Here is a 27,023-nt window from a genome sequence, read left to right on the forward strand (position 1 = left end):
TTGTAATTCTAAATTGCATTAAATTTTCAAAAAGAATATATACATATATGTAAATTGCGTTAAACTAAAAAAAAAAAAAAAAAAAAACAGATCAACGTCTCATGTAAACGATGAATGAACAAATATCTGCTTGAACATCCGAAAATTTTTGAGGATGTCCTTGGAATTTAGTTTTGCTGATAATTGAAAACTTTTGCTTATAATTCTAACAAATATTCGAACGATTGCTAGGCTAAGTAGGTCAAGCATCCGTTCAATCTCATCAGCGTGCGTCTAAAGAGCCGAAGTGGTATTGATCTTTATTTAATTTCGTGGTAGCCTTTCGGAGAAAGACGTTTAAAACTTTGATTGACTCGAAATATTGTAGATACTGTTGCACATGAAAAGAAGTCACATTAAAAGAATTAATTTGCGAGGAAACTTATTTCGGTTCATTGTATATTATGTGGCATTTAAAAGTTCGAGATCTTGCATTGTAAGTCTGTTCTCCTTTCAATAAATACATGCAAAATTCAATGCAAATAATGTCCCATTAACGTCATTTAAAAACGAAGAGATCTTGTATAATTCATGGATATGTCCAGGTTAAGATGTAACATTTTTTTAGAATTATTCACATTGTAACACATTTTTTTCAGCATTTCAATTATTAACCTCTTTAAAAGAGGTTAAAAATTAAACTATTACCATTTCTCATTCATGTCCCACTGTTGAGTCGTATTGTTTAAAAGCAAAAGAATTTTTTAGTTTGTTGCCAAGTCGTAAAATTCTAAAGTAAAAATATTTTTGATTTACCGTTTGTGAGTTGCATTATGAGCTCGGTTCTTCGTTAGAAATAGTGGCGGCTGGTTTGAACGACATCGTGGAAATTGATAACAGGTCAAGCCTTTAGCTAAGACTCAAACCAATTGTCGAATCAATATTAAATTTCTAGAGATGGTTCGAATCTTGACTAAAATTAGCTTTTCAATCAAAACATGAACCATAATTTATTAGACCTCATAAAATTTAGCCGAGACTCAAACCGTAATTTAACTAAACAGAATGAGAATATATATAAATAGCTAATTTCTTAATTAAAATATTTTTTGAATATTGTGTGTGTCCTGTTTTCTATTTTTCATTAACAACCAAAACCTATAATAAAAAAATAAAGGAAACTAAACGAATGCGTACTGTTCTATTTCATAAAATTTTTTAGAAATGAAAATTATTAAAAGCCTTCAATAATTATCAATAATCACATTACATAATATCGATAATTATCGATGAGGCAGAATCGATAGTTCTCCGCCTCTAGCACACGTATAAGCACCATAAGAAATATGATTAAAATTTATATTCAACAATAATGCTGAAGTTTAAAAACTTTAAACTGTAAATGCTTTTAAACTATCTAATTATTACATATAATTTTTATGAAAGTTACAATCTATTGAATTTCGTTTATTAGCTCCAGTGTGCAGTTAAAAAGAACAAATCTAATGCTAGGTTGAATAGTGTATCAAAGGGATCCATTATTTTCCAAATGTTATTATGATTTAAGGACGGATAAAGAGATAGGCTTTTACTTTTTCTCATAGCAGGATCGATTGAAAGTTCGAATATATGTTTATCTGTATCGTTGTTTATGTTCGTCGTTCATCATTTAAGCTCGTAAATTTAAATAATAGGGAACATAACCTATACTTTGTACAGCAGTTATAGACAACAAATTTATAAACACAACACAATGTGAAACCATTCTCAATTCCTGCAAATTTTTTCTGAACAATAACATTTAATCGAATATAGAAAATAAATAAAAAAAAAATATATATATATATATATATACAAACAGTGATATTGTATCTTGAAAGATACACTTATAGAAAAGAAAAAAAACATTGTTGGAAGTGGGGGACTTTAATATTTACAAGATCAACTTTAGCCAACAAGAATGCCAGTTTTCCAAGAATGTACAGATGTAATTATTATTTCTTGTATTGCAATTTACAGAGAATATATAGGTGAAACTATATAGCGTATCACTGAGTATAATGGTATATTATATTGAATTTTTATTTGTTACGTATATAATTATAAATGTATGTATATAATTGCAATTATTTTGTTTTTAGGAAATTGAAACACAGACAATTATTGTAATTCACCCTGGATCTATGTATCTTCGTATGGGTCGTGCTTCAGATTTAAAGCCATGTACATTATTAAATGCTGTAGCAAGGAGACGCTTGCCAGGTGGAATAAAATATAGGGACAGCTTTTTACCACCAGTTGTACCGGTAGTAAGTATATAATCCAATAGAATGTGATACTGAATGAACTTTGTCAAATTTTATCTACAAAATATTCTTTTATTTTTAATTTGTACTTACTAGAATAAAGAACTGATGCAAGGAATGGAAGAATCTCGGCTGCAGATCTCACATACTTTACAGTCCTGTTTACAATCGGACGGGAGTCGGAGATATGCGACGCCACCGCAACAATTAGCACCCTACAATCGTAGATCCAGCCCAGTAGTCTGTCCTTCAAATAGCAGCAGTTGGATAAAAACTGATCGCGATGTAGTTGTCGGGGATGGTGTTTTTATGTTAGATCCAGACGAGGATTTTAATATCCACTTCCCATATAAAAGGGGTGAGCTCAATGTTCACTCGGGTCCGGGTGGCAGTGTGAGAGCTGTTATGGCAGATCTCAAGACAATCTGGGAATATGTATTGACCGAGCAATTGAATATCCCACTGAAAGATCTGAAGCATTATCGCGCAGTACTTGTCATACCTGACATTTATCACAGGCCTTATCTAAAGGAACTAACATCTCTGATGCTATGTGAGATGGGTTTCGGCAGCTGTTTCTTGTTACAAGTTAGTTTGCACTTTCGTCGTGCGTCGCATATTTCTCGTGAGAATTGTTATCACGTTTTATTAATCACAATTTGGAGTTTCATTCAGGCTAACGGTATTACTTTGTTGCTCGATAGGATCATGTAGCTGCGATATTCGGAGCGGGTCTGAGTTATGCATGTGTGGTGGACGTTGGCGCTCAGAAAACGTCGGTGTCTTGCGTGGACGATGCAATTTCTCACAAGGACACTCGAGTGCGTATGGATTACGGCGGCGGGGATATTACACAGGCTTTCTATTGGCTTTTACAGAAGAGTGCATTTCCTTATAAACTATGTGATCCGACCAACAAGTCAGATGCGACTCTTTTAAATCAGCTGAAGGAAGATTCCTGTCACGTGGATTTAAATGTTTGCGGCTCGCAGGAGAAGAAATTTGTTGTTGAAAAACCAAAGCAGTCAACGGAGAAGTACACTTTGCAGGTATTTTACCGTACGTTTATTTGCTTTTCATAAAAATAAAAATTATTGTAATTGCCGCGATGTATTGGACATGTTGTAACAGGTCGGTGATGAGTGCTTAATAGCTCCTTTGAGCTTATTTCAACCTGAATTATTTCGAATTACTGGAGCACACACAGTACACGTACAAAAACGATCAACGGGCGACCCGGAAGATCTCTTCGATGAGAATTATTTAAGAGAAACTAGTGTAAGTACTCGCCCAAACAAACATTCTAATTTATCTTATTTTCAACATTTATGCGAAGATTTCGAAAACGTATCCCCAGGAAAAAAGAAGATCTCTGTGCAGTTTTCAAGTTCAATCAAATGCATTTCTATTTTAATCTTGTCTGTGTTTAATTCAATTAATTTTCATTTTAGAGACGAGGAATAAAAGAGACTCTCGAGCAAACGTCAGAGATGCAAGAAGAGACGGCTGCGCCCACAAATGTAGGCGATGATGAAGTTGTAGTTGATTCGGTCAATGATTCCGCACCTGCTTTGTCAAACCGCGATTCGGAAGGTCCCCGAGATTTCGTAGTAGGACCGCAACAACTATTAGGTCTTGACCATGCAATATTGCAAAGCATTGAGCGATGTCGTAAGTATGAAAGATACCTGTAAAACTATAATTTAGCGAAAGTACTATTCAATTGATTTTACCTCCACAACAGCTACCGATGATCTGAAGAGGAAAATGTACAGTTGTGTGCTAGTCGTTGGTTCGGGAATGAAGTTTAGAGGCATCGGGATGTGGCTGCGAAATCGAATATCATTGCAAATACCTTACATGTACAGGGCTGGTATGTATTTGCTCTACAAAGTTTACCGCCAATCATTGCAGTCGTGCTGAATTATGACGCTAGAAAATGCGAATTTATACCTTGAAGAGAAACAGCAAACACAGACTGCTGCTCCATTATCTTAATTTTATTGTAGAGCAATTGGACATTATAACGGAACCGAAGGAGATGGATCCCGGCATAACAACTTGGAAAGGTGCGGGAATTCTAAGTTGTCTAGAAACAGCCCAGGAATTGTGGATTCCTTGGGGAGAATGGCAACGATACGGGGTCAGGATATTAAGAGAAAGAACTCCATTTTTGTGGTAAAAAAAGATATCTGCCATATTATTTAGCGGTTTTGGTAATAATTACGGTTACATACGCTTTACAAATTTATGATCTCCCAATACTTGTATAATAAACTAAGGATTAGGTATTCATTTGATATCATAATAACTCAGTCATTTTAACTTTATTTTTGTCATTACGATGATATTGTACTATGTCAGCTTCCAGTAGAAAGTTTACACAATCTAGAATCTCTGGTGTGACATTCACATAAACATCATCACCGCCTTTCATGTAAGCTGATGTTAATGTCTGGAAATAATTCCCCATGTTTGTACATTTGATCAATTTTATGAAAATTATATTCACTTAGAATATGACTCACCGCTAGAAATTCCTTGAATTTGTTATTATCAGGAAAAATCGTGTTAACAACAGTATACTGAAAAATATTTATTAAACGAAAAATATGAATCTTTGTATTCGTATTTTACTTTTTGTAACAGCCGCGCGATTTTATACAAACACACACAATAAAAAGAAATTAAATAAAGCAAAGTGTCAGTATGTTTTGGTTGTACTCACCAAATCATCTTTCACTTTTTGAAATATGCGTTTTGTTAAAATTTGTTCATTTTTGTACGTCCTATCTGCAAATGTTTCTGTGAAACCTACATAAGTTTCTCGCATTTTATCTAATCCGCTCTTCTTATTTCTTAAACTACAATAAATATGATAGTATGAATATTTAGTCAAATGTAAGTAATAAGTGTATTATTATGAAGTTTTTATATCATAGGCATTGGAAAGGCTTTTTAACGTATAATCATGAAAATAATATAGGCAAGTATGAGCCAACTCTCTGCTACTATTTCTGCTACAACTCTCTGAGATGTTTTCACTATTTACAAACAATGTGAAGAACAAGGTGACATGGACAAGCAATATCTTGATTATTGTATTCCAGTTAATGTAATATGAAAAATATCGATAATTTGATAAATAAATAATGACAATATTAATTTTTTCATCTGATTATATAACTTTTGAATCCAATGGTATGTTAAGACACTGTTGAATTACTTGGATTAAAAAAAAATTTATTTGTTAGAATTACAATGCTAAAGATGATCCAAAAGTGAGACATAGATGCATAATCATGAGTAAATGTTCATGATTTAAAACCTTCAATATGATATTTATATAAATATCACCTCTTCCATGTGAGTTGATCTTAATGCCTGAAATCATAATTTTCCATTTTTTACAATTATTTTTTATCGAATTATATATTCGACCAGAATAATTTATCATTATTTAAATAGGATAAACTTTTTAAGATCAATTTGTTTTTAACAAAGTGGGCCATGGCTGGTTTATATAAGGGATAGATTCTATATAAATTTTAATACTCATATAGATCTTTTTCTAATCTAAATAACTTTTAAGCTGTTAATTCTAATTTAAGTAACTTTTATATTGTATCATTTTTTTTGTATTTTGCTTATTAGAAAAAAGAATGTAATTGTTTTTATGGGAATATATAGACTAACGTAATTCTAATGTGAATATGTAGAAAGTTGTCTTTATAATGTTTGCATAGTCAATTGCAACAATCAGTTGTTAGAAAAATTTCAACACCAAAATTCTGAGAAATTTACAAATACACCCTGGTCTTTCCTACTATTGTATTGATTGATTATATTAATATTGAATATATTCATGCATCTCTATGTTGGCTCTTACTTGCCCAAAATTATTTTATGTTTTTATATTGTATTTCACTCACTATTGAATATCATCTTGAATATCAGTAAGTGTTTTTTCAAGTTTATTAAGGATCAACTGCATATCTTGAATCTCATCTTCCATTTCTCTAAAAACTTCTGCATGAGAATCAGGTGTTTTTAGAATTGTATAATTCTCAGGTTGTATTTGTTGAACTTCCCCTATTAGTCTTTGTAATATACTTTCTTTCTTTCTTCTTAAGTCTTCTGTAGAGCTTGATGCTTGTATAGCACAAACTTCATTGTTTGATATTCTATTTGTCAAGTCTTCTATAGTTTTTTTCCGTTCATCCTTTTTATCTTCAAGTGTGTCCAGTGTATCTTGCAACGAATATTCCATACCTTTACAAGATATTAAAATGTTCTGAAACATACATTGTGCCGGTTAGTTGTTTTGCTTATTGTACTAGATAAGTGCTAGAAATGAGTTGAAACACTATTAGAAGACAAAAAATTTAATTCATTTTTTACATTTATAATTGTAACATCAATAACGATACATATGTTAAATATATTAAAAATAATTAAAGTTATTAAACACCTGTTCCTTTATCTGATTATATGTCGTCTTCTGATTTTCACAATATATTTTAGAATTGTAGAAATAGATTTCGGATAATTATAATATACGCGGATAATTATAATATATTTTTTTGTTTTAAACACTCTATAAAAGGATAAATTACTATAATCACTATAATACAGTGTAAGAATATTAAAGTATAAATACACTTGATCACTGTATTGTGCAAATATAATATATAAATTAACACATTACTTTATTAAATTCTAATACAAATGACAAAAGTAGACAAATAGAACAACACAACATCCCGCCAATTCCTGTTCAACTAAAGGACGTGTCTTCGGCCTTACTTCGTCTAGTTGCACTACAAATATAGTCCAGAAGTTTCTAGAAAGCTTCAAGTGGGAGAAGGACATCAACGGGTTATATATATGTACCAGCAGAGAGAAGAAGGAGGCGCCATGGGTCGCTTTTAGCCGAGCTCAGTGTGAGGCGCCCTCTGTACAACCGTGCACATGAACTACGATGCCAATGTCCACGACTTTTTTCTGATTTCCCTCAACACGCACGTACTCATAGCCGGCTCAGTCTATCCGTGTGGACCACGCGTTCGGCAATCGTCAGCGCGCCGAGCGACAAAGAGATATCATTCCCTCCTTCTCGCTCTCGTTCTCGCTCAGCGACACGAACGAGGCTAAGGCCCCTTGCACAATGCCAGGCAACAAGCGATAAGATTAAAAATAGACCAATCACAATCGACTATTACAAGAATAATCTATTGTGATTGGTCTATTTTTATTTTTATTACCTGTTGCCTGGCATTCTGCAAAAGGCTTAAAGCCCAAAACACAATGCTAGGCGAGGCGACCGAGCCGGCTGGTAGCAAAGCTAATGAGGTCGCGCGGCAGCGTCGCCGGCGCGAGGCGACCGAGCCGGTCAACGATGTTGTAGCGTCGGCTAACTGTGGAGATTCTAGAACTTTCTAGAAGATTCCAGAATATTCTAGAAGTTCGTGACGCAACCACGTGCTACGTGATCGTCGTTTCTAGAATATTTCAGTAGATTATAGAATTTTCTGAAGAATTTCAAAATGTTCTAGGAGATCGTTACGTGGTCACCGGCCTCGTGTTCGTCGTTTCACGTGATTGTTATTTCACATGACGTCTGATTACATAGCCGCTGCTTCTTTTTTACGATGGAATGGAAATCCTAATGGATACCCCCGCCCTTTTTTTTCTTTTATCACGCAGGGGAAATTCTCATGGATACCACCGCCCTTTGGGGAGGGCGGGGGTTATGTCGGATTTCTACCGACTAAAACCCCTGCGGGGTGCTTATCGCTCGGGCCGTGGTGGGGAGAGTCAGAGGAACTACGTCTGCATTTCCTCCCCGATACCCCGGCCCCAGGGCTCTAATGCAGTCCCACGCCTAAAGGCCATCACACGTAGAAAAATTTTAACCGTAACCGTAAGGTTGTAAGAAAACTGACCAATCACAGTCGATTATTATAATGTCACAAGAGAAAGGATCGACTGTGATTGATCAGTTTTCTTACAACCTTACGGTTACGGTTAAAATTTTTCTACGTGTGATGGCCTTAAGTACCGCGCCTCTCCCAGATTGGGAGTCAAGGGCGCGGTGCCCCGGCCGGTTTGGTCTTCCGGTGTTAATTAGGAGAGAGAGGACACCCGCCCTCTCTCCTCGCCCCCGCCTTCCCCCTTCCCTACTGGGCGGAAAGGGGGGGCGGAGGTGCGAGGCCCAGCCCCAACCGTTCCTCGCTCCCCTTCTACCTGCCATCACCGACCCCGTCCCTTGGGGTGACGGGAGTTATGCCGGACTCTCACCGGCTAAAACCCCAGCGGAATGACTGCCTGGCTGTTCGTAGTTGAGGGAGGGGGATCGGTGGAATTACGGTGGTATTCCCTCCCGGCACATATGGGATGTGTAAATAATAACAAAACCCAAAGCTATATATAGAATGGGAGAACGAAATCTTCACAGACAAATTTTGGTAAATACATATCAGGATGTGAGGGCGCCTCACACTGGGCCCGGCTAAAAGCGGCCCATGACAACTCTTCTTCTTCCCTCTATATATAGCGTACTTGACTTGGAGCACGGTCTCGCACGTTGTTACGCGATTATAACATAAATTAACATGTTAACATGCGCAAAAGGGATAATAATTGACATTGTGTATGAATAATATCATGAAAATCATACAAAGTGTCCGGTAATTAGCCGCCAACCCGAAGTGTGAAGGTAGATTGGATTGAGACAAACGAGACCCATAACCGTGTTTGCCGCTCTCAGGTTTCTCTCTGTATGTACGTAGGCTTACCTCGAGCTAGAGCTTCATACTCCAGCTACAATATTCCTCAGAGGGCGCTAGCGCATAACGAGATTTCTCTGGTACGCTAAATCCTGTAAGATCAACGGTCTTTATTAGTATATTGTCGGTGGACTCGCGTAGTTTTCGTATCATCTGCTATTTATTAAATTAATTGGCTGTCATGCTTTCACGTAATATAAGTAGATTTTTGCGGCAATCATGTGTTCGTGTGATCTCAAATTGCCGCAATTTTGCTTCTGCGAATATTGAGACAGGTATTTTAAACCTTTTTATTATTATATCAAACAATTTATGGAATTAGATAAAATATTTAGGCTAATTTTATGTGGTATGATATAATATAAAGAGAGGTAAAAGAATAATAAACATTATCTCATTGTTTTATGTGTTATGTGTATATGCGTGTATATATATATAAAACTATCGTATTAATTTATTTGAATTAATATTGTATTATCATGATAAGAAGATATGCATGTACAAAATATTTTATTTTTTTATAAAAATAATATGGAATTACTAGGTTTATTCATGTAATTATTATATAATTTTTGAAGATCCAACTGAAAGAGATCCAGCGTCATTCTTCTTTGACAAAGAGGTTCAATCATGCTTGAGAACATTAACAACAATAGATTACAAAAAAGTTTTTCGAGCACGTAAAGACGGACATATACGCAAATCACCGAAATATAAATTCATGACAGATGAACAACTTCAAGAAGCTATAAATGAAACACAACGTAAAGCAGAAGAGTATCTGCAAATGCCACCAGTAGTGAAACAGAGATCAAACCCAACTGGGTTGATATGTGAGGATCCTGGATTACAAAATTACAATACTTCTAAATTTGTTTTTACTGATATTACATATAATCTCAGAGATAGAGAAAGGTTTGTTGTCGTCAGAGAACCAGATGGTACACTGAGACATGCCACTTGGGAAGAACGCGATAGAATTGTACCAATCTACTTTCCATCTCCGGGAAAAGAAATACAAAAGCCAAGGATGTTTGAAGACGAATATTTACAGGTAGAATTTTTACTTTAAATAATTTACCATTTTGATATTTATTGATATTTTTGCATAGAAATATAGTTTTAGCGAGGAAATGGAAATAGAAATATGAAGCAAATATTAATGTTATTGTTAATTGATTCCTTACTTTCCAGAACTTATTAGATCGCAAGGAATACGAGTTTATACTCGATCGCGCGTGTGTACAATTCGATCCGGATAACCCGGATTATCAAAGGGTAACGCGGGAAGTCTACGAGCGCATAAACTTGGAAAAACATTTTGACGTCTTAAGGTCTACGCGTCACTTTGGTCCGATGGTGTTTCATTTAGTGTGGACGAGTAACATTGATAATCTATTGTGCGAGATGATTGAGAACAGTCGAATTAAAGACGCCATACTATTGATACGCCTATATCATAAGATTCATCCTACAAGCGATTCAGCGGTCGAGCGGTGCAGTGCAGACTCGGATGACACTGAATTCATCCTGCATTATGCCCGTCTGGATTCTCCCAAGAGACATACAATCGAGAAGCTCGTACATTCGTACAAAGAATTACGACGGGAGCATCGAATCGTGGAGGAAGGCATCAAAAAAGCGCATGGTATTCCATCGAGTACCAATGAAATGTAAATATAAATCAATAAATAGCTGTACGCGTGTAATTGACAATCCTCTTTATCGTCCTGTATATACCGCAAATTTGTTACGGCAACTAACAATGAAGGAACGAATTATTCGAAATATTGAGATACTTTAACTTTGCTGAGGGAAAAAGAAACGATCTGCTTGGCGAAGATTGGAAATAACAGATGCGAAAATAACAAATTTGTGCGAATGAAAAGTTCCAGAGAGAATGATGTGTTTAATGATAAAATAAAAGGATGATAAAGTTCGACGTCGAATGTTTATTGACGCTTTACACGTGATCGACGTGTTCGGTCTTAAATCTTCGCTGAGATAAAACGGTCGATTCTGCAAATCTATCGAGCTCCCCTCTTTAGGACATCCTGTAGAATAAGAGTGAGACTGTGCTGCGGTATGTCATGATTTGCTTTATTCGTTGTTCGTAAGGTCGAATTTATCGATATATGGATAACAGACACACGGTCGTCAGGGTCAATTCGATGATTATTACTCGATTATTTTATTACGTGGTAATACTTACAAACATTTACAAATGTAACAAGTCAATTCGATTTGGCGTACAGGATCGTCAGAAAACATTACACTAATGATTCGCTAATCGCGTAATACGGAGAACGTAGAGGAGAACGCAAATATCCATTCAAACTGCCCGCGCCGATTTCGCGCGGATCGACAGCGCGCGCCAGTTCGAGACGTTTCGTGACGTTTACGACCAAACGGAGTCGTGGGAGCAGGTGGAGAGTAGGTGAGATGAGATTATACTTATAGCGATTAAATTAGTATTCGGTAATAAATAACAGCTGTGGCGATGCTCGAGTATCGCCGCGAACGAAAATGCGAACCGTTCAAAGTAGCTTTATACAAATGCAATAGACGATTGGCGACGGCGTAAGTATCTACGATCAATGGAACAATATACAAATCCGACATGTGTGAGAGAACGAAAAATGGGTAGAAATCTTTCTTTCCTTTTTTTTTCTTTTCTTTTCTTTTCTTTTGCTTTTGCTTTTGTCGCTGGAGTCTCGCGTCGTTATCGTTTAATATTTGATAAGCACTCGCATTCGTAATTGTTATCATCATAATTCCCAACGTAATTCGTTATCGTTATCAACATCATCATCTTCATCATCTTCGTCATCATCATTACCTATCCTTAGTACTCTTACTGTAGTAAGTTATTATTTCCTTTATAGACGTGCTCCGCGGATTGAGACAGTGGAAAATAAATAAGATATACGTCTCGCTGCATGTTTAACCCCCGGATGCCACCGCCGACTGCCAACGCCAACGACTGTCATCGCGTAAGTAACGTAAATGTAAAGAGCCACGCAGGCTCATCTCTCTTCCCTCAACCGTGAAGTGAATCTCAATCGAGATCGCGGCTACGTGAATACTTTTCTTCTTTCCCACGCCGCTTATCGTTATCGTATTAGTATTATCGCTAACGAATCGTAAAATGTAGGCGCGTTCGAATTAACCTAAGGAATTTCGCATTATTACACACCACCACCAATTAGAACTCTCCTTTGCATCACATCGATATCATCATCGACGGAACGCGCGACGCGCATGTGTCGGTACGACCGCGTCGATGCGCGATTTTGTACAGAAATTCGCCTAACAATCAACAACGACCCTAACGTATACGTAATCGATTTTCAATTGATCTATCAGTAATTTTCGATAACCTCTAATTACCGGCGTGACAGAAGGAACTTTTATAATCTACGAATTACACGCACGAATATACAGAAGATCGAATCTCTCTCTCTCTCTCTCTCTCATCGTCGTTTCCTTTTCTCTCGCGCGTTTTGGCCCGTTTATTATTATTAAAACTAACGAGTTTCATTTGCAAACTCTTCTCCCGCTTGTTAATCGGCGACGTGTGTCAATTTCACTCGTGGAAAATATACGTCGCGCGATATAGTCTCGCGAGATTCATCTCACTCTCGCGGCATCTCCGCATCTTCGAAGAGTCCGTTCGCCAAGTCGGGAACGAATCCGCGCGGGAACGCATCCGAGGGTTAATACGAAAGCCTCGTCGAGCCGGTCTACATCGAACCTGGCTAACGAAAGGGTAAAGCGCGTAACAAAATAAATACGCGTATACGTGAGTGTGTGTGTGTCAGCTGTTAGGCCCTTCGAAGCAAGGTATATGCGATCGCATCAAGCGCCTGGCACCCCAAACAACGCAAAAAGCCCGAAGGGCTATCTAAAATAAGTTCGCGGGATGTCACTTTCGACGATCCGGACGTCTCAGAGAATTGAGACTCCAGGCGTAGCCGGGGAGAGAAGCGCGACGAAACTCGCCCTTTGTGCAGTAAGCTGCGATAAAATAGTGCGAATCGGCGATCTCTCGCTCGGAGAGCGACGATCGAGGTGGCGGATGGAGCTAACGCCTTCTCGGCCTTGGTGAAGGCGAATATCCTTGAAGGGACACACGCGCGTATTCATCCACCTTTCTCCCTTCGCTTCCTTGGATGGACGCAGGAGGAGCGCGAAAGTTTCAACTTTGAGCCTTCAGCTGGATTAAAAAACGCGGCCCATCGGTCGCGTCCTGTCGATACGAACGGGTGTAAAGTGCAGCCCGCCATTCGCCACCTCGATCGAGAGCCCCCGATTCCTCTCGCCTGCGACAATGAAGAAACGATGAAGCGCGACGATTCGACCGAACGTCGTCCCGTTGACGAGCTGAGTAGCAGCGCGAGGTGATAATCAGCTAATAATCGCGGTCGCCAAACAATCCGGCACGGAACGCGCGGCGTTAATTACGAAATGTAACGGAGCTGCTGCGATTCGGGTTGGTAAATATTGAGCAATATTCCTTCTAACGCACACCTTTGGCCGCCGGAAAAGAACTCGCCGACAGGCTTGTCGCGCGCGCGAGCGCGCGCCTTGCCATGTCTCTCTCTCTCTCTCTCTCTCTCTCTCTCTCTCTCTCTCTCTCTCTCTCTCGACTCGAATTGGTCACGTTGCTTTCGAGAGAACGGCGAGAGTCCAGTTGCACCGACTTGTCAATCACCTGAGGTCAACCAATTCCTCTTCTCTATCTACGGACTCGTTGCTATAAATGTTGAAAGAGCTCACTGCGAAAACGGAACGGCTCGACACAAGCCGTGCGCTGTCCACCTGAGACGTGAGACCTTGTCGCAATTGCGGCTCTCGCAAGCTCCCGCCCGTCGACTCTCCCGACGGCTTGAACCTCTCGCTGGAGTCTATCGAGGTTTCACCGGTCGCTCCTCCCCTCCTGCGATTGTTTCCACATCAAGAGTATCGGTTGAGCCCCGGTCGACCGATGCTTCACGCGAAAATGGCCGGAAAGTCAAGTCTTCGTTTTTGTAATACTGAGACAACACCCCTCGTCTAACCTAGAGAGCGAGAGAGACCGTTTGTGTGTGTGTGTGTGTGTATGTGTGTATGTGTATGTGTGAGCGATTTACTTCGTTCGCATTGTCGGTGCAACTCGACCGTAATAATTGTGCAAACGTAGTCCCGATAGAAATACTCGACGCCGCGCCGCGCTTTACGACTCCGACCGATTCGCCAACATTGTGATCACCTTATCATTAATACAGCAGATCGTGTTATATGGGTTAAAAAGGTAACCGGGTGTCTCTAAACGTGTCTCGTGTGTTTGCATCCTGGTGTGCCGCTTCCTGGGTATCTCGAGTCCTCCGTCGACGGATCGACCGCCTTGCGTCGCGTCGTATGCGCCAGTTTCCGCGTCTCCGCTCTATGTCGCTCCTCTTCGGACACCCTCCACGTGAACCGCACTTGCCGAAGAGTACGCCAACCGTGTCTCTTGCCGAGGCAACGAGGACAATCACGTCGATCGCCTACGCATCCTGTCTACGTATACACGGCTGATTCCGTCTGTGTCTTACATGTGTTTCATGTGTGTGTGTGTGTGTGTGTGTGTAAGTGTCCGTACACGCACGCTGGGTAATTATATTCTAAACGCGATGGGAGTCACGTCTGTGCACGTTAGGACCGTCGTCGTCGTCGTGTACGAAATGCGTTTGTCTGTGATTTCGTCGACATCGTCGCTCGAGGGAAAGCTGCAACCCGCTTCTCTTCGCTCGTCACACATTAACCATGTGAATACATGTGTATGTACGTGTACGCGTGTATATGAGTGCGTGTGTATGCACGATTGCAATATATCTCGTATATTTCATGTATATGTATATAATATATACCTAGCTACCTAGCTATATATCCACTTACATGTATATATTTATATAAATCTTCCTGCCCGCTTTCTCTTTCTTCCTCTCTACCTCTCTACCTCTCTACCTCTCTCCCTCTCTCCCTCTCTCTCTCTCTCTCTCTCTCTTGCGCGCGCGCGTACATATAGTATGTATATATTTATATATATAATACGTACGTATCTGTATAATATTTATACGATGATCACCTACGTAGAACCTTGACGACGTTGCGCTCGTCTTACTACGACGAAGAAAAAACGAGTAGCCGGGTAGTTACGGGATGGCCGCGGCGACGCGCGCACGACTGTACGTGTATAATCTTAAAAAAGTACGCAATTATATCGTGTTTCTCTCGTTTGGCACAGACGTTGCGAAAGTTTCGAGTATGTCGGATGCGTATGTGTGTATACGTGTGTGTGTGTGTGTGTGTATATGATATTTGAGGATCGATACGCACAGAGGATCCGAACGCTCGCAGCGTCGGCGAAGCGCGAGATCGGAGCTCGATTATTTCTGTTACCGCGAGACCCACGTCGCTCGTTACCGGTCCGTAGTCGATCTGGACAGGATGCGATTGCGCTCGAGACATCGATCTCGATGGCCGTCGTAATTTCGACGACGTCCTTAGCCTCGGGAGGTGTCGAAGGATCGAGAGGGCAACCTCACGGGGCGCATCGGATATGCAGTGATGCAAAAGCGGCCAACCGACGAACACGACGGCGAGATTCGCGTCTGGTTCGCCGCGCTTTCTTCCTTCCTTTCTTCTCTTCTCTTCTCTTTTTCTTCCTCTTTCTTCTCTTCCTTCAGACCGGACGTTGATGTTGCGCTACGCGTCCGCGTACGACGACGCGTGTATCGAAATATCGCCTCCTCGCGCCGTTTATCAGTATTAATGCTATCGTTTAACCATAGTGATTAGTGTGGTAATTATTTTACGTGTGTGACGCGCGCTAAAATTCCTACGCTGCATTCTACTTTCCAAGAGACCTTATGCACCCGCGCACGACGGAGCCTCCGCCGTCGCAAGGTCGAACGGGATGACTATAATGCGGGAGTAGTCTTCTCTTCTCCTCTGCTTCTTCTTCTTCTTCTCCTTCTTCTTCTTCTTCTTCTTCTTCTCCTCTTCGTGTGCTCTTCTTTCGACTTTCCCTTCACCTCCTCAGCCTCGGTTACGATCGCTTCCCGTCGTTGCTTCGCGTTACTCGGCGTATCCTTCCTTCCTTCCTTCCTTCCTTCCTTCATACCCGCGTCTCTCCGTCAGCAATTCAGTCTCTTTAATCTTAGCAATTCCTTGTCATCTTCCTCACTTTTGTTCCGTTAAGTCTGCGATTCGTCCGCTCCTCCTCACTCGCCTCACTTCACCACAACCTCCTCGACGATTGTTCTCCGAGGAGCCTGGACCACGCGATAGTCTCGCGATCTCGCCGTTCGGCGACCGTGTTAACTCGCCAAGGCGATTTCAGCGGCGACCTTGACGGTCGCTCCGATGAGCGAACGGCTTCTCGGTCACAGAATGTCCGTCTCGTAGACCTTGCTGGTGGTCGTGGTGGACGTGGTAGTGACGGTCGTGCCCGAGCCGGTCGTCAAGCTCGGCACGACCATCGTCGAAGTGGTGACGCCTCCGTGGACCTGGTTGGTCGTCACCGCGTTCGTCTGTCCGTTAACGATCTCGATCCTACTAGCCTGGCCGTCGCCGGTGGCGTCCTGCAAGACCTGCGGCTTGAGGCTGAGACTGGTGAGCGATCCGGAACTAGCGGCGCTCAGGCCGAGACCCATCTTCGCCAGTAGGTTGCTCTCGGAGCCGGTCTTCTTCAGCAGATCGGGCGGCGCCGGCGGCACGGTGGTGAGACCCGCCGCGTTCCTCTGCAGCTGCTGCAGCCGGGCGTATTGCTCCTGCAGGGCCTTCTGCTTCCTCAGCAGTTCCTGATGCCGTTGCTCCAGCTGCTCCTGCCTGCCTCGCTTGCTCTGCAGGCCCTCCTGCGAGTTTACGCTCTCGCAGGAGCTGGAGTTGCTGGTGGACAGCACCGCGGACGACTGCGAGGACGACGAGTTGTGCATCGGCGGCGCGGCACCGGCGGCCGCCGCTGTCGACGTCGGCACCGATCGGTTGTCACCGGCCTCGACGGTGGACAAAATCGCCGTGGCGTCCGGCGGTAGAGCCATCGGCGGCTTACCCTCTTTGCCGGCGATAATGGCGTTGCCGCGTGCCGCCGGTCGGCGCAGGGTCGCGTTGCCGCTCTGCAGGCTGCACGGGTGGTTCCTGGGCGGCAACTGCGGACTGGTCGGGCTCGCCAAGGGCGATCTGGAGCTGGTGCGTGGCGGCGGTGGCGGCGGTACTCTCCTGGCGCTGGCCAACTGCAGCAGCTCGGCGTTCCGCTCCGGCACCGGCGGCTTTTGTCCAGGCAAGAAGCCCTGCGGCAACACCGGCAAGCCTGGCTGTTGTTCCTGCAGCGACACTTGCAGCCTGGCGATGGGCGGCGAGGTGTCCGTGTCCGAGCTCGACGGGTACGAGTGCAGGCGACGCAGCGTGCCGCTGGCACCTGGTGCCATCCCGGGTAGACCCACCACGCCGCTTGCGGCAGCGGTGGCGGCGGCGGCGACGGTCAAGGTGCCGCTGGACGAGTCCACGCTGCCTTTTCGACCGATGTCGCTGATGCTGGGTGCGCGACCGCCACCTCCTCCTCCTCCTCCTCCACCGCCGCTGCCGCCGCCGCCGCCGCCGCCGCCGCCGCCGCCGCCACTGCCGCCCCCGGGATGCACAACGTTCGTTGTCGAGTCCCGGAGGCTGGAGGCGCGACCGACGTCGGCTAAGAGCGTGGTGGAACCCGGGTGCACCGACAAGCCGCCGGATACCTGGCCCATCTGCGAGCTGGGTCGCGAGAAGGTCTGCAGCTCGTCTAGCAGAGCGTCGAGTGCGTTCTCCGGACGCTGCTGATGGGCGGCGGGTGGCTCGAGAGGCTGGCCCCCTCCCCCGAGGACGCTCGTTGACCCCACGACAGTGCGTTCCGCTGGCACAGGGGCAGCTGCCTGTTCGTTCAGACACGTGGAATCAGGATTTGTGCTCGTTAATTCAAGGCCGAGTTCGCCATCGCGCCGCTGTGGCCGTCGAAGGCTGCGCGCGCGCCCTTCGACGGCCACAGCGGCGCGAGGCTCCTCGGCGTCGGAGCTCGTGCTCCTGCGCGTTCTCGTCGGGCTGTCAGAAGAAGCATCCCCCCGGATGCGAGTGACCGCGGACTCGCCGACTCGAAGAGAGCGTGCTCTCGTCGCACCGCACGAGAGGCGCGAGAGAGAAGAGTGAACATGTGCATGTATGTGCATGTGTGTGTGTGTGTGTGTGTGTGTATGTGTGTGTGAAACATACGGTGATACACAGAGATACTTACGCATGTGTAGAGGGACGACGAGAAAGACACACAGACATATAGATGTGCGAGTGTAAAGAATGAAGAGCTTCCCAAAACCGCACATTGATTATGTACATATTGTTGTCGTGTATGTACAGAGAGGTACTTCTTTTTGTTTTTATACAGCCGCGGCTTCGCGGTACATTCTTTGTGTATAATACATGTTAGATGACAACCGCGTTTGATCGCCGCGGATGCTTTTTCTGACAACGAGAACGGTGATCGTAGAAACGTGGCGTCTCGACTAGGCGGAGTTTCGACTAATGACACTGCGGAGGGAGGATGAACTGCGAGAGAGATGATGACCGGCGCAGATCGCGCAACGTCCGTTATCCACGACGCCGCTCTAAAATTAATAAAGACTTTTTCTCTTCGGTAAGAATTCTCTTGTCGATATGTGCGGAAAGATTCGTACGACCGGCAGAGTCTATTTTGTGGGAGAAAATATGTAAAATGATTCTGATTGAGATAACAATGTCCATCTTAATACCGCTCTTGCACATTTTCCAATTATATTCATGTATTGATAATTATATTTATAATATACATGTTGCATAAGTCGTGTACAACGGACTTGCCTCGATCGTAAGATATTGAGAACAATCGATTATTTCTCATAACGATCATACGCAAACTCGAGTTCGCGGTTTGCCGTCCACGATAATCCACAATCACTGTTTCGATGGCACTGGTATAAGAGAAAAAGAAAAGGAGAAAAAAAAAACAGCTATTGTTAAAACACAGCGTGAACGCTTTTGGCCCGAAGACTTTGGCACTTCGACACGCCACGATCGCACGATCGCGGAAGATCGCGAGTCGAATTTCGTCTTTCTTTGCTATGTCATGCGTGCGAGTAATATGTGCGAGTATAATGTGCATGCGGTAATATAACGGTGAAGAGAGAGGGGAGAACATGACGGTGTGAGGGTGAATGATAAGAGACATGAGCGCATTTTACGGAAACGCGGAATGGTGAACGAAGAAAGTAAAGTAAAGGAAAGAGAAGACGAGAGCGCGAGATGGATAAGATATAGAGACACACACAGAGAGAGAGAGAGAGAGAGAGAGAGAGAGAGAGAGAGAGAGAGAGAGAGAGAGAGAGAGAGAGAGAGTGAAAGAGACAGAGATAGACGAAGATACAGAGAGAGAGAGAGAGAGAGAGAGAGAGAGAGAGAGAGAGAGAGAGAGAGAGAGAGAGAGAGAGAGAGCGCAATGATGAGTCGTGAATCGCAACAAGTGAACGAAACAAAAAGACACACAACCGTATAAGAGATAATACGTAAATATTATTAATTCCGTTAGATAATTACCTGCGGTCGGTTATACGTTTTGTGCGTGCGTTGTGCGTGTTACAAGTCAGTACTCGTTTGGGGCTCTTTTACATTTGGCATCGATTGCTGTCCGGTATTAGTCAACTTAAAAAAAAAACAGAGAAACCAAAAATCAAAAATCCGAGAGGTCAGAGGCCACCGCGCGCGCGCGCGAGAGAGAAAAGAAAACGCAGTACGTCGCTCTTCTATTTCGCCGCAAGGTCGTCGACGCGATCACGTGTTCGCAAATGAATCAGGAAACTATACAAAAGTCCACGGATACACCCTCCACCGTGTTTCTTGGACGTGCTGTGAAATAGGCCGGCAGTGCGAGATTTTCCAATGAGAAAAAGAAGACTCGTCGAAGAAATGACGACTATCGTACTTGATGAAAATCTCTTCGCCAGATTGTGCGAGCGATTATTCAGGCATTATTCCATTATCGTTGATCACGCCGATACGTTATAGTCGATCCATCGATCAATATCCTGTGCAATATATTATAATATATCCTGTCATTGGAAAATATCGCGCTGTCACGCAGGTGCGATATTACGCCCGATTGGCGTTATACTCCGTACGATATTCGCCTGTCGTCCGTGATCGACGTTCGATCTCGCCGACCTCCGCACGAGGAAGCTGCGTATCGCGCTTGGCGCATCGTTCGGGCATCGACGGGTATCGCTTCGAAATTCGATCGAACTGACTGTGAATCGGCCGGAGGCCGAGGTCCGAGAAAAATATAGTTGCGAGCAAATCAAATCGGACAGAACCAATAACAGTCCCGAGAGCGTGTGGTCTATTCGCGGCGGAAAATTCGCGATGTGAAAGGCTACTGTCGCGTAAGGAGAATGGATGCTCCGAAGTGACGTGGTTCTTGTAACATCAAGTGCAAAAAAGCCGTCATATTTTCACGAAACTCGGGTAGATGAATTGTGACAGCGCAAACGAAGATAAATGCGTGCGGGATGTTCGACGACGGGCGTATTTGGTTGTCGAAAAAGTATTCTTCGTGTATCTCTCGTGGCGAGACGATTGTTTGCGCGCTTGATTCCGTTGCGATAAGAACGTTCTTTATCCCAAGTATTACTTGAAGAGTCTAGTTTCTTTCTCCAGTTTTAATCAGCCACAGCTCCAAAACCGTTACCATCGCGAGAGATTTGATTGAGAAAAAGAGTTGTACGCTCGTTAGTTTTGGATGAAGCCACCAAAATGGCCTGCCGCCGAACATCCTGTGTCCTCACGTGTGTGGTCGCTGCTCTAGTGACGTTTCTTGATTAAAACAAAAGTCTCGCAAAACATATCGATGAAAATTGTTGTTGCTGTGCTCATGCCGATGATCGAGGTGCGCAAAAGTGTGAGTCGCACAGTTACACAGAAAGATAGAGAAAGTGGAAAGACAGAAGCAAGATCGTTTTCTTACCGAATCGCCGTTTACGAATTAGCACGAGAGTACGCTCGTCGATGCCCGCACAAATGACGCCGATCTTCCGTTTCGAGGTAAAACGGAAAACTTACGCAGAATACAACAACATGCATTCGGAGGTAAGCGCGTGTAAAAAAAGAAGAGAAAAAGGAAAATTCGCGGCGGGACGTCTTACCATGCAGAGTTTTGTAGTTTCATGCTTGTCCACACAAGAGCGCGCGCGCGCGCGCGCACACACACACACCCTCACACACATTAGTATCTTACACTTACACGTAACGTACAAACATGCCGCATGCTATACGTACGTACAGAACGTGCTTAATTAATATTCTGCTAGTTGTGAAACAAAGGAAAAATAAAAAAAGAAATATATATATATATATTTGGGATGGTATATATATATATATATATATATATATATTTATAAAAATACAGAAAGAATATATCGGCCAATCAAATAATACACAGAGAAAACCTTCAGTCCAATCCTTATAGTAAGGCAATATAGTAACGGACTCAGACTTATATAGATAGATAGAGATATATAGAGAGATAGATGATATAGACAGATAGATATAGAGAAGAGGGAGGAAGAGAAAGAGAGAGAAGGAGAGTGTATATGTATGTATAAATATATAAGTATATAAATATAAATATATATACATGTACAAATACCGGTCAAAAAATGTGTGTCTCCGATGGGTGAATATATACACAAGAGAGAAACAGAGAAGGGAAAGAGAAGAGAGAGTGAGAAAGAGTGACAGAGAGAGTGAGAGAGAGAGAGAGAGTGAGAGAGTGAGAGAGTGAGAGAGTGAGTGAGAGAGTGAGAGAGTGAGAGAGTGAGAGAGAGAGAGAGAGAGAGAGAGAGAGAGAGAGTGAGAGAGTGAGAGAGAGAGAGAGATATAAAGAGAGAGAGAGAGAGATAAAGAGATAAAGAGAGAGAGAGAGAGAGAGAAAGAGAGAGAAAGAGAGAGAGATAAAGAGAGCAAAATGTGATGGAAAGAAGAGAATGAATCTTGTACGAGGGTGGAGCACGCATGACGAACATGATGTGAGGCGCGATAACGTTAACTCGACATCGGTGAAATCAAACGAGATGATTGGTGGCGAGTAATCGATAGGAATACGTACTAAATACCACACAGTGTAGAGAAATGAGACGTAAGAAGCTCAAGTATCGTACAAATCATAAATGAGTGAGTGCTAATTAAACCTCTAGAGATCTTGCACGTTGAGATGTAGATGGGGTGGCCATAAACTGGCGCGCATGTTTCCGCGTAACCGAGCTTGCCTCGATTCGAAATCGAAGCCGACCTTTCGTTAATGAAAAAATAGCGTTACCGAGGCGATCGCGAGTTGGAAACTCCTCTACCGCTCAAGTGAGCAAACCCGGGCGAAATTAATTCAAAAATTCAGAAATGAGATTCATTGTCCTTCGACGGGGCCCGTGAGTTTAATTCGCGCAAGAGGCTTCAACTTTCAATTACACGCGATTCTCGTGTGGAAGATCGACTTCAATTTAGCCAGGAAATTTTCGCTACGCGGCGCAAGCGCGTTAATTCACGGCCACCTTGTGGATAGATAGGTGCACGGTTGCAAAGACAATAAAAGTTCGCGCGGAGTACAACAGCGACACTTCGGAGCTGAGGCCGATGTTGCCTCGTTCTGCTTGAATGCTTGAAGCTGGAGGCTGACTTTGTGAAATTTCCCGTGACAGTTCCCAAACGTACATGTCTCATCTTTTCAGCTTTCAAGGTGACATCGGTTGCTTTGTTTCCGAGGTGTCGAGGCCGCCTCGCGAGTTGCGCTTTACACTCGGCGCGATTGCACTCGTGGAGGCCAATCGAGACTCGTCAAATTCGTTGCTCTCCAGACGACATAAGCGTCAAAGAGACGAGTGAAAGACGGAATCTTTTGGACGTCCATCCCTTTCGGGCGATTGTGCGATGAGGGAGAATTTCACGAGTATTTTCCGACTTGTCTCCACCCGCTTTTCTTTTGCACACGTGCGCGTGAACATGAGAGAATGCTTGCGAATTCAAGATTATGATGCGCGCGAGTACGGCTAAATAAACGTTCGCTTTCGCACAATGGCGGAGCATCTCGGAGGAAAAAGCGACAGTCAGAAAATCGCGAATGAAGTTAATCAATAGTTATCGGCGTGATTAATTTGTATATATATATATATATATATATATATATACATGAACGTTTATAATTGCACGTTATCATGTAATAACTCAGCAGCGAACAACACTGGATTGTATAGAGAACCATTTTTCACCATCAGATAATTCATGAAAGCGAAACGGAAAGGAAAGCATTGCATCTGTGACGATTCGAACGTACTTCGCCGTACCAAAGCACATGCTCGAATTGGCGTGGTCGACAAACTTTTCTCAGGTTGTACGCAGACGTAGACGTGAGCACAGATCTCGTCTTATCGCCGTCGATTATTAATGGCCGTACAGCCGGGAGAAAATGTATGACGATAGGCAAATGATATGCGTCAGCCTCTCTCAAGTGGAATAAATACAAATATGGGCCTTTTCGCAGTCTGCGTGTTCAGCTGTACGCGTCTCTTCGATTCGTTAAATCAATTCAGGCGTGATACGCGAATGAATCCACGTTGCGCTCTCCACAATCTCGTCGAGAGAAGAAAAGAAAAAAAAAAAAAAGGAAAAGAGAAGAAAATGAGAAGAACAATATCGATCCCTTTCTGCATATAATCGGGAGAGCCGGACGCTTCCGACTAGCAAAAGCGCAAAAGTTGCAAAGTGTGAGACGTCGCAAATCCAAATATCACAAATTCACGTTGACTTTATTCCACTTGGCGCCGCGTGTATATTCGCGTACGTGTACGCAGCAGGAGCTTGCGTATGCGGACGCAAGGTTCTTCGCAGTGCAACGAGAAGGAAAAAGGATCCTCTCGACTCGTCGCACGTGCGTGTGGACGAGACAATACAGCGGGATGTTTTGTCTCGACGACTGCAATGTCATCGAATCATATACGTATATATACATATACACATGTGCACGCTACCGACGTGGCAGCAATTCGGGCAATTCGACAGCTAACGGGGTGGAGAACACGCGGAGGGTCGCGACGATTAGACAGAACATAAGGGAGAGACGCGTGGTGGTGGTGGTGGTGGTGGTGTTGGGTGACCTCTCGTCGTTTTGTGAAGCCTGACGGGTGTGACGGGGGTGACAGAAAGAGAGAAGAAGAGAGAGAGAGAGAGAGAGAGAGAGAGAGAGACACAGAGAGAGAGAGAGAGAGAGAGAGAGAGAGAGAGAGAGAGAGAGAAAAAGAGAAAGAGAGATAGAGAGGGAATCAGTGAAAAGAAAGACTTGCACAGCAATACAGGAGAGAATCTTTGTGAGATACACTCGCGCGCGAATGGTGCGTGTCATCGCCATGATACGTCACGGGAAATCCAATGTAAACCTTGAAAAACGTTGAAGATGATAGATGGCGAGAGGGTGACGATGAGCGAGGGGTGACGTATGGAAGATGGGCGAAACCTTACTATAAGAAGTGGATTGGAGCGAGTGTGTCTGACGAGGTTGGGTCGCTACTATTCGCGTTCTGTGTCGCGTTCAACCATTTTGCATCGTCGTACGGCGATCGGGAATTGCGGTGTGCCAGCTCGATTGTCAAAGCTCGACTCTTCGAGTACACCGATTTTCACGTTTTCCGACTTCGCGTGTCGAAATTTTACGTCTCGAAAGATCTGAATTTAAATTCTAGTACGATCCTTTTTCTTCTTCTTTTTTCGCGACATCTCTTGTTCCTTTTCATCTTCTCGGCTTTATCGGGTTTACAGGCTTGCCTGTGTTGTTTAGGATGGATTTTGCAGCCGAGTCGCGGAGTAATAATTGCGGAGGCATTGAATTGAATCATGAATGCTAAAATTGTCGTATTAGTTAATTGTACATTTCTCAAGCACTGTGATTGTGAGCCGATGCTCACAATTTTCGATTTGCAACGATTAAAGGATATCCATCTGTATCCGAATATCAAATTGCAAACAATGACTTTAATCGAATCAAAAAGGATTTTATCTGGCGTCCGGTAAAAAGTATCCTCATTATACTATTGAACATATAAATAAGAATGTTTCTTTTACGTAAGTATTGACCGAATTGCATGAAGATCCTAAGATTGAAGGATCTTACACACGGCGAATTTTTGGATCAGAGAATTGTTCGCGGTAAACACAATAAATCCTCGTGAAATCCTTGCGTCGTGGACGATGCGAAACGGTCCGAAACATTCGCCGATGCACGATGAGCGAAAGTGCTCTCTTTATTTCGTCTTTCGCAAATCTCGAAAATCGGCAAAGGCGTCTCGGTAACGCTGGCTCGGAAGTGCTCGCGCGCGGATGCTCGAGAGAGAAACCAAGGAGGAAACGTTGTAATTCTATCGTATATATATATATATATATATATATCGTATATATATATATATATATATAGGTAATCTTGCGAAAAAGGCCAAGTGAGAGCGCTAAAATCAAAGACGTATAGCACGTAGCACAGCAGAGTCTTAATGAAGGTTTGCTCGTCTTTCGAATTGGCTAAGTGGCTAGCCAATACATGTGTTGGCGTAGTGTGTATGCTGCGTGTACGTTGTGTGTGTTGTGTGTATGCGGATCGATGGGTGGGCGGACGGATGGGTGGCTGGCTGATGGTGAATGACTGTGGATGGATGTTACATGTCACACATACACGTTTTTCCGCGAAGATCCGATACGAATGAAAGGAATTTAGATCGCGTCAAAGCTCGGAAGAAAGAAAAAAAAAAGCTTTCTTCATCGTCAATCTGTATTTGACTGTGTGACGGCATCCGAAACAGGCACAAATACGTAGCAAAATATTCGAACGGTCTCAAGCAGAGAAAAGTGTGAAGCTATATATAGGAAATCAATAAGGTGCAAAGTAATCTGAAGAATAATGAGAAGTCGCGCGGCTTGCGGCGTTTCTTGCGCCTGGACGTCGCGATTCTCGTAATAATGTGCTCCATGGAAAACGTGCAGTAGATATAAGCGGGCTTGGTAGGCCGGGAGAGATATCGCGCTTTCGGATAATTCACATCAACAGTGACGTAAGATTATCATAAAGTATGCGACTTAATTATCGACGTGCATTATATATCGTAATGTAAACTTTACCTAATATTAAATGTTTTATCTCCATTAATACCATAATATCCATAATATCCAGTCTGAAGATCTCGAGAATTGAAATGCGTCAGCGCGTGTTCACGTTCACTATCGCGAATATGTACGTTTTGCGTGTGAGAATTATTTTCGTCAATTATATGTATAATAATTTTATTTTATATCGATAAGTAATTTTGTCGCTGCAATAAAAATATTAATAAGTGCTGGCTTAAAATTACGGCTCATAAAATAATAGGATTTTATACATAATTAAAGAATATATAAACTCGGGATAAAACTTCGAGATGCTCGAGCAGAAAAGCGAAAAGCATGATACAACCTTTAGGGTTGACCGATTGCAATCTGTCGTGATTACGTGACGACAGTGATCGTCTCCTGGTCGTTCAAACCTACTTGTATCTATTGCACATTTCGCACATACATGGTGGATCATCTTCGACAAATTGATTTGCTTTTTACCGCACCTGCAAATATCTCTCAGGCTTTGAAAAATTAGTATGTCATTGCTGCCAACAGTTGCCAATCGTTAATCGCCCGTATGCATTTTCCGGTCGTGTCTTCGATTTGAAGAAAGAGAAAGTATCTCTGTTGTTTCTTTTTTCTTTTTTTTTTTTCTTATAGATTTTTGACGAAAAATTTTTGATAAAGAGAACACGATAATATAAAAAAGCCGACAGTCGAAGAATCAGATAGAAATAAAATCCATCTCAGAACA

The 27,023-nt window shown here is 42.9% G+C and overlaps 4 protein-coding genes across 39 annotated transcripts in view; 2 read left to right on the plus strand and 2 right to left on the minus strand.

The window, feature by feature from the left end:
* The first annotated feature begins 1,355 nt into the window (after window positions 1-1,355).
* Arp8 (Actin-related protein 8) lies at window positions 1,356-4,483 on the plus strand. Of its 3 annotated transcripts, XM_011148303.3 has the most exons (9): window positions 1,356-1,377; window positions 1,999-2,042; window positions 2,121-2,288; window positions 2,382-2,873; window positions 2,990-3,334; window positions 3,417-3,563; window positions 3,737-3,956; window positions 4,030-4,158; window positions 4,295-4,483. In XM_011148303.3, the coding sequence occupies exons 2-9, from the start codon at window positions 2,040-2,042 to the stop codon at window positions 4,465-4,467; spliced, it is 1,677 nt and encodes a 558-aa protein (XP_011146605.1). In that variant the 5' UTR covers window positions 1,356-1,377; window positions 1,999-2,039; the 3' UTR covers window positions 4,468-4,483. The 3 variants fall into 3 exon arrangements, with proteins under 3 accessions (XP_011146605.1, XP_011146592.1, XP_025154874.1); XM_011148290.3 differs by lacking the exons at window positions 1,356-1,377; window positions 1,999-2,042 and adding an exon at window positions 1,420-1,966; XM_025299089.1 differs by lacking the exon at window positions 1,356-1,377 and having other exon boundaries at window positions 1,840-2,042.
* Window positions 4,438-7,339, minus strand: LOC105187448 (uncharacterized). Of its 3 annotated transcripts, none has more exons than XM_011148254.3 (5): window positions 7,092-7,339; window positions 6,218-6,579; window positions 5,014-5,149; window positions 4,814-4,870; window positions 4,438-4,740 (listed from the first exon to the last, which is right to left on the minus strand). In XM_011148254.3, exons 1-5 carry the CDS (start codon window positions 7,155-7,157, stop codon window positions 4,588-4,590), a joined length of 774 nt encoding a protein of 257 aa, XP_011146556.1. In that variant the 5' UTR covers window positions 7,158-7,339; the 3' UTR covers window positions 4,438-4,587. The 3 variants fall into 3 exon arrangements, with proteins under 3 accessions (XP_011146556.1, XP_011146565.1, XP_011146582.1); XM_011148263.3 differs by having other exon boundaries at window positions 6,994-7,139; XM_011148280.3 differs by lacking the exon at window positions 7,092-7,339 and adding an exon at window positions 6,757-6,967 and having other exon boundaries at window positions 4,439-4,740.
* A 1,862-nt stretch (window positions 7,340-9,201) lies between these two features.
* Window positions 9,202-10,789, plus strand: mRpS22 (mitochondrial ribosomal protein S22). Its single transcript, XM_011148243.3, has 3 exons — window positions 9,202-9,348; window positions 9,652-10,127; window positions 10,268-10,789. Exons 1-3 carry the CDS (start codon window positions 9,255-9,257, stop codon window positions 10,748-10,750), a joined length of 1,053 nt encoding a protein of 350 aa, XP_011146545.1. The 5' UTR covers window positions 9,202-9,254; the 3' UTR covers window positions 10,751-10,789.
* A 4,600-nt stretch (window positions 10,790-15,389) lies between these two features.
* LOC105187420 (uncharacterized) overlaps window positions 15,390-27,023 on the minus strand; it is a 215,875-nt gene continuing 204,241 nt past the window's right edge. For 28 of the 32 annotated variants that reach the window (XM_025299105.1, XM_025299124.1, XM_025299127.1 and 25 more), the window contains one exon: window positions 15,390-18,003. In XM_025299105.1, the coding sequence (XP_025154890.1) occupies window positions 16,483-18,003 (1,521 nt within the window). In that variant the 3' untranslated portion in view covers window positions 15,390-16,482. Of the gene's footprint in view, window positions 18,004-19,690; window positions 19,796-27,023 lie in introns of those variants that run through there. The other 4 variants (XM_025299133.1, XM_025299132.1, XM_025299134.1 and 1 more) reach the window with 3 other exon arrangements.

Source organism: Harpegnathos saltator, unplaced genomic scaffold, assembly GCF_003227715.2.
Source record: "Harpegnathos saltator strain DR-91 unplaced genomic scaffold, Hsal_v8.6 scaffold252, whole genome shotgun sequence".
Taxonomy (NCBI): Eukaryota; Metazoa; Arthropoda; class Insecta; order Hymenoptera; family Formicidae; genus Harpegnathos; species Harpegnathos saltator.

Coding starts and splice junctions, on each gene's coding strand:
- Arp8 (XM_011148290.3), top strand. CDS start 1,940: ATGCCAGTTTTCCAAGAATGTACAGAT. Junction 2,874..2,989: donor GCAGCTGTTTCTTGTTACAA/GTTAGTTTGCAC, acceptor GTTGCTCGATAG/GATCATGTAGCTGCGATATT. Junction 3,335..3,416: donor CGGAGAAGTACACTTTGCAG/GTATTTTACCGT, acceptor ATGTTGTAACAG/GTCGGTGATGAGTGCTTAAT.
- LOC105187448 (XM_011148254.3), bottom strand. CDS start 7,157: ATGTCCTTCTCCCACTTGAAGCTTTCTAGAAACTTCTGGACTATATTT. Junction 6,580..7,091: donor TTGTAGTGCAACTAGACGAA/GTAAGGCCGAAG, acceptor TGTATGTTTCAG/AACATTTTAATATCTTGTAA. Junction 4,871..5,013: donor AAAAAGTGAAAGATGATTTG/GTGAGTACAACC, acceptor AATATTTTTCAG/TATACTGTTGTTAACACGAT.
- mRpS22 (XM_011148243.3), top strand. CDS start 9,255: ATGCTTTCACGTAATATAAGTAGATTTTTGCGGCAATCATGTGTTCGT. Junction 9,349..9,651: donor TTCTGCGAATATTGAGACAG/GTATTTTAAACC, acceptor TAATTTTTGAAG/ATCCAACTGAAAGAGATCCA. Junction 10,128..10,267: donor TTGAAGACGAATATTTACAG/GTAGAATTTTTA, acceptor CTTACTTTCCAG/AACTTATTAGATCGCAAGGA.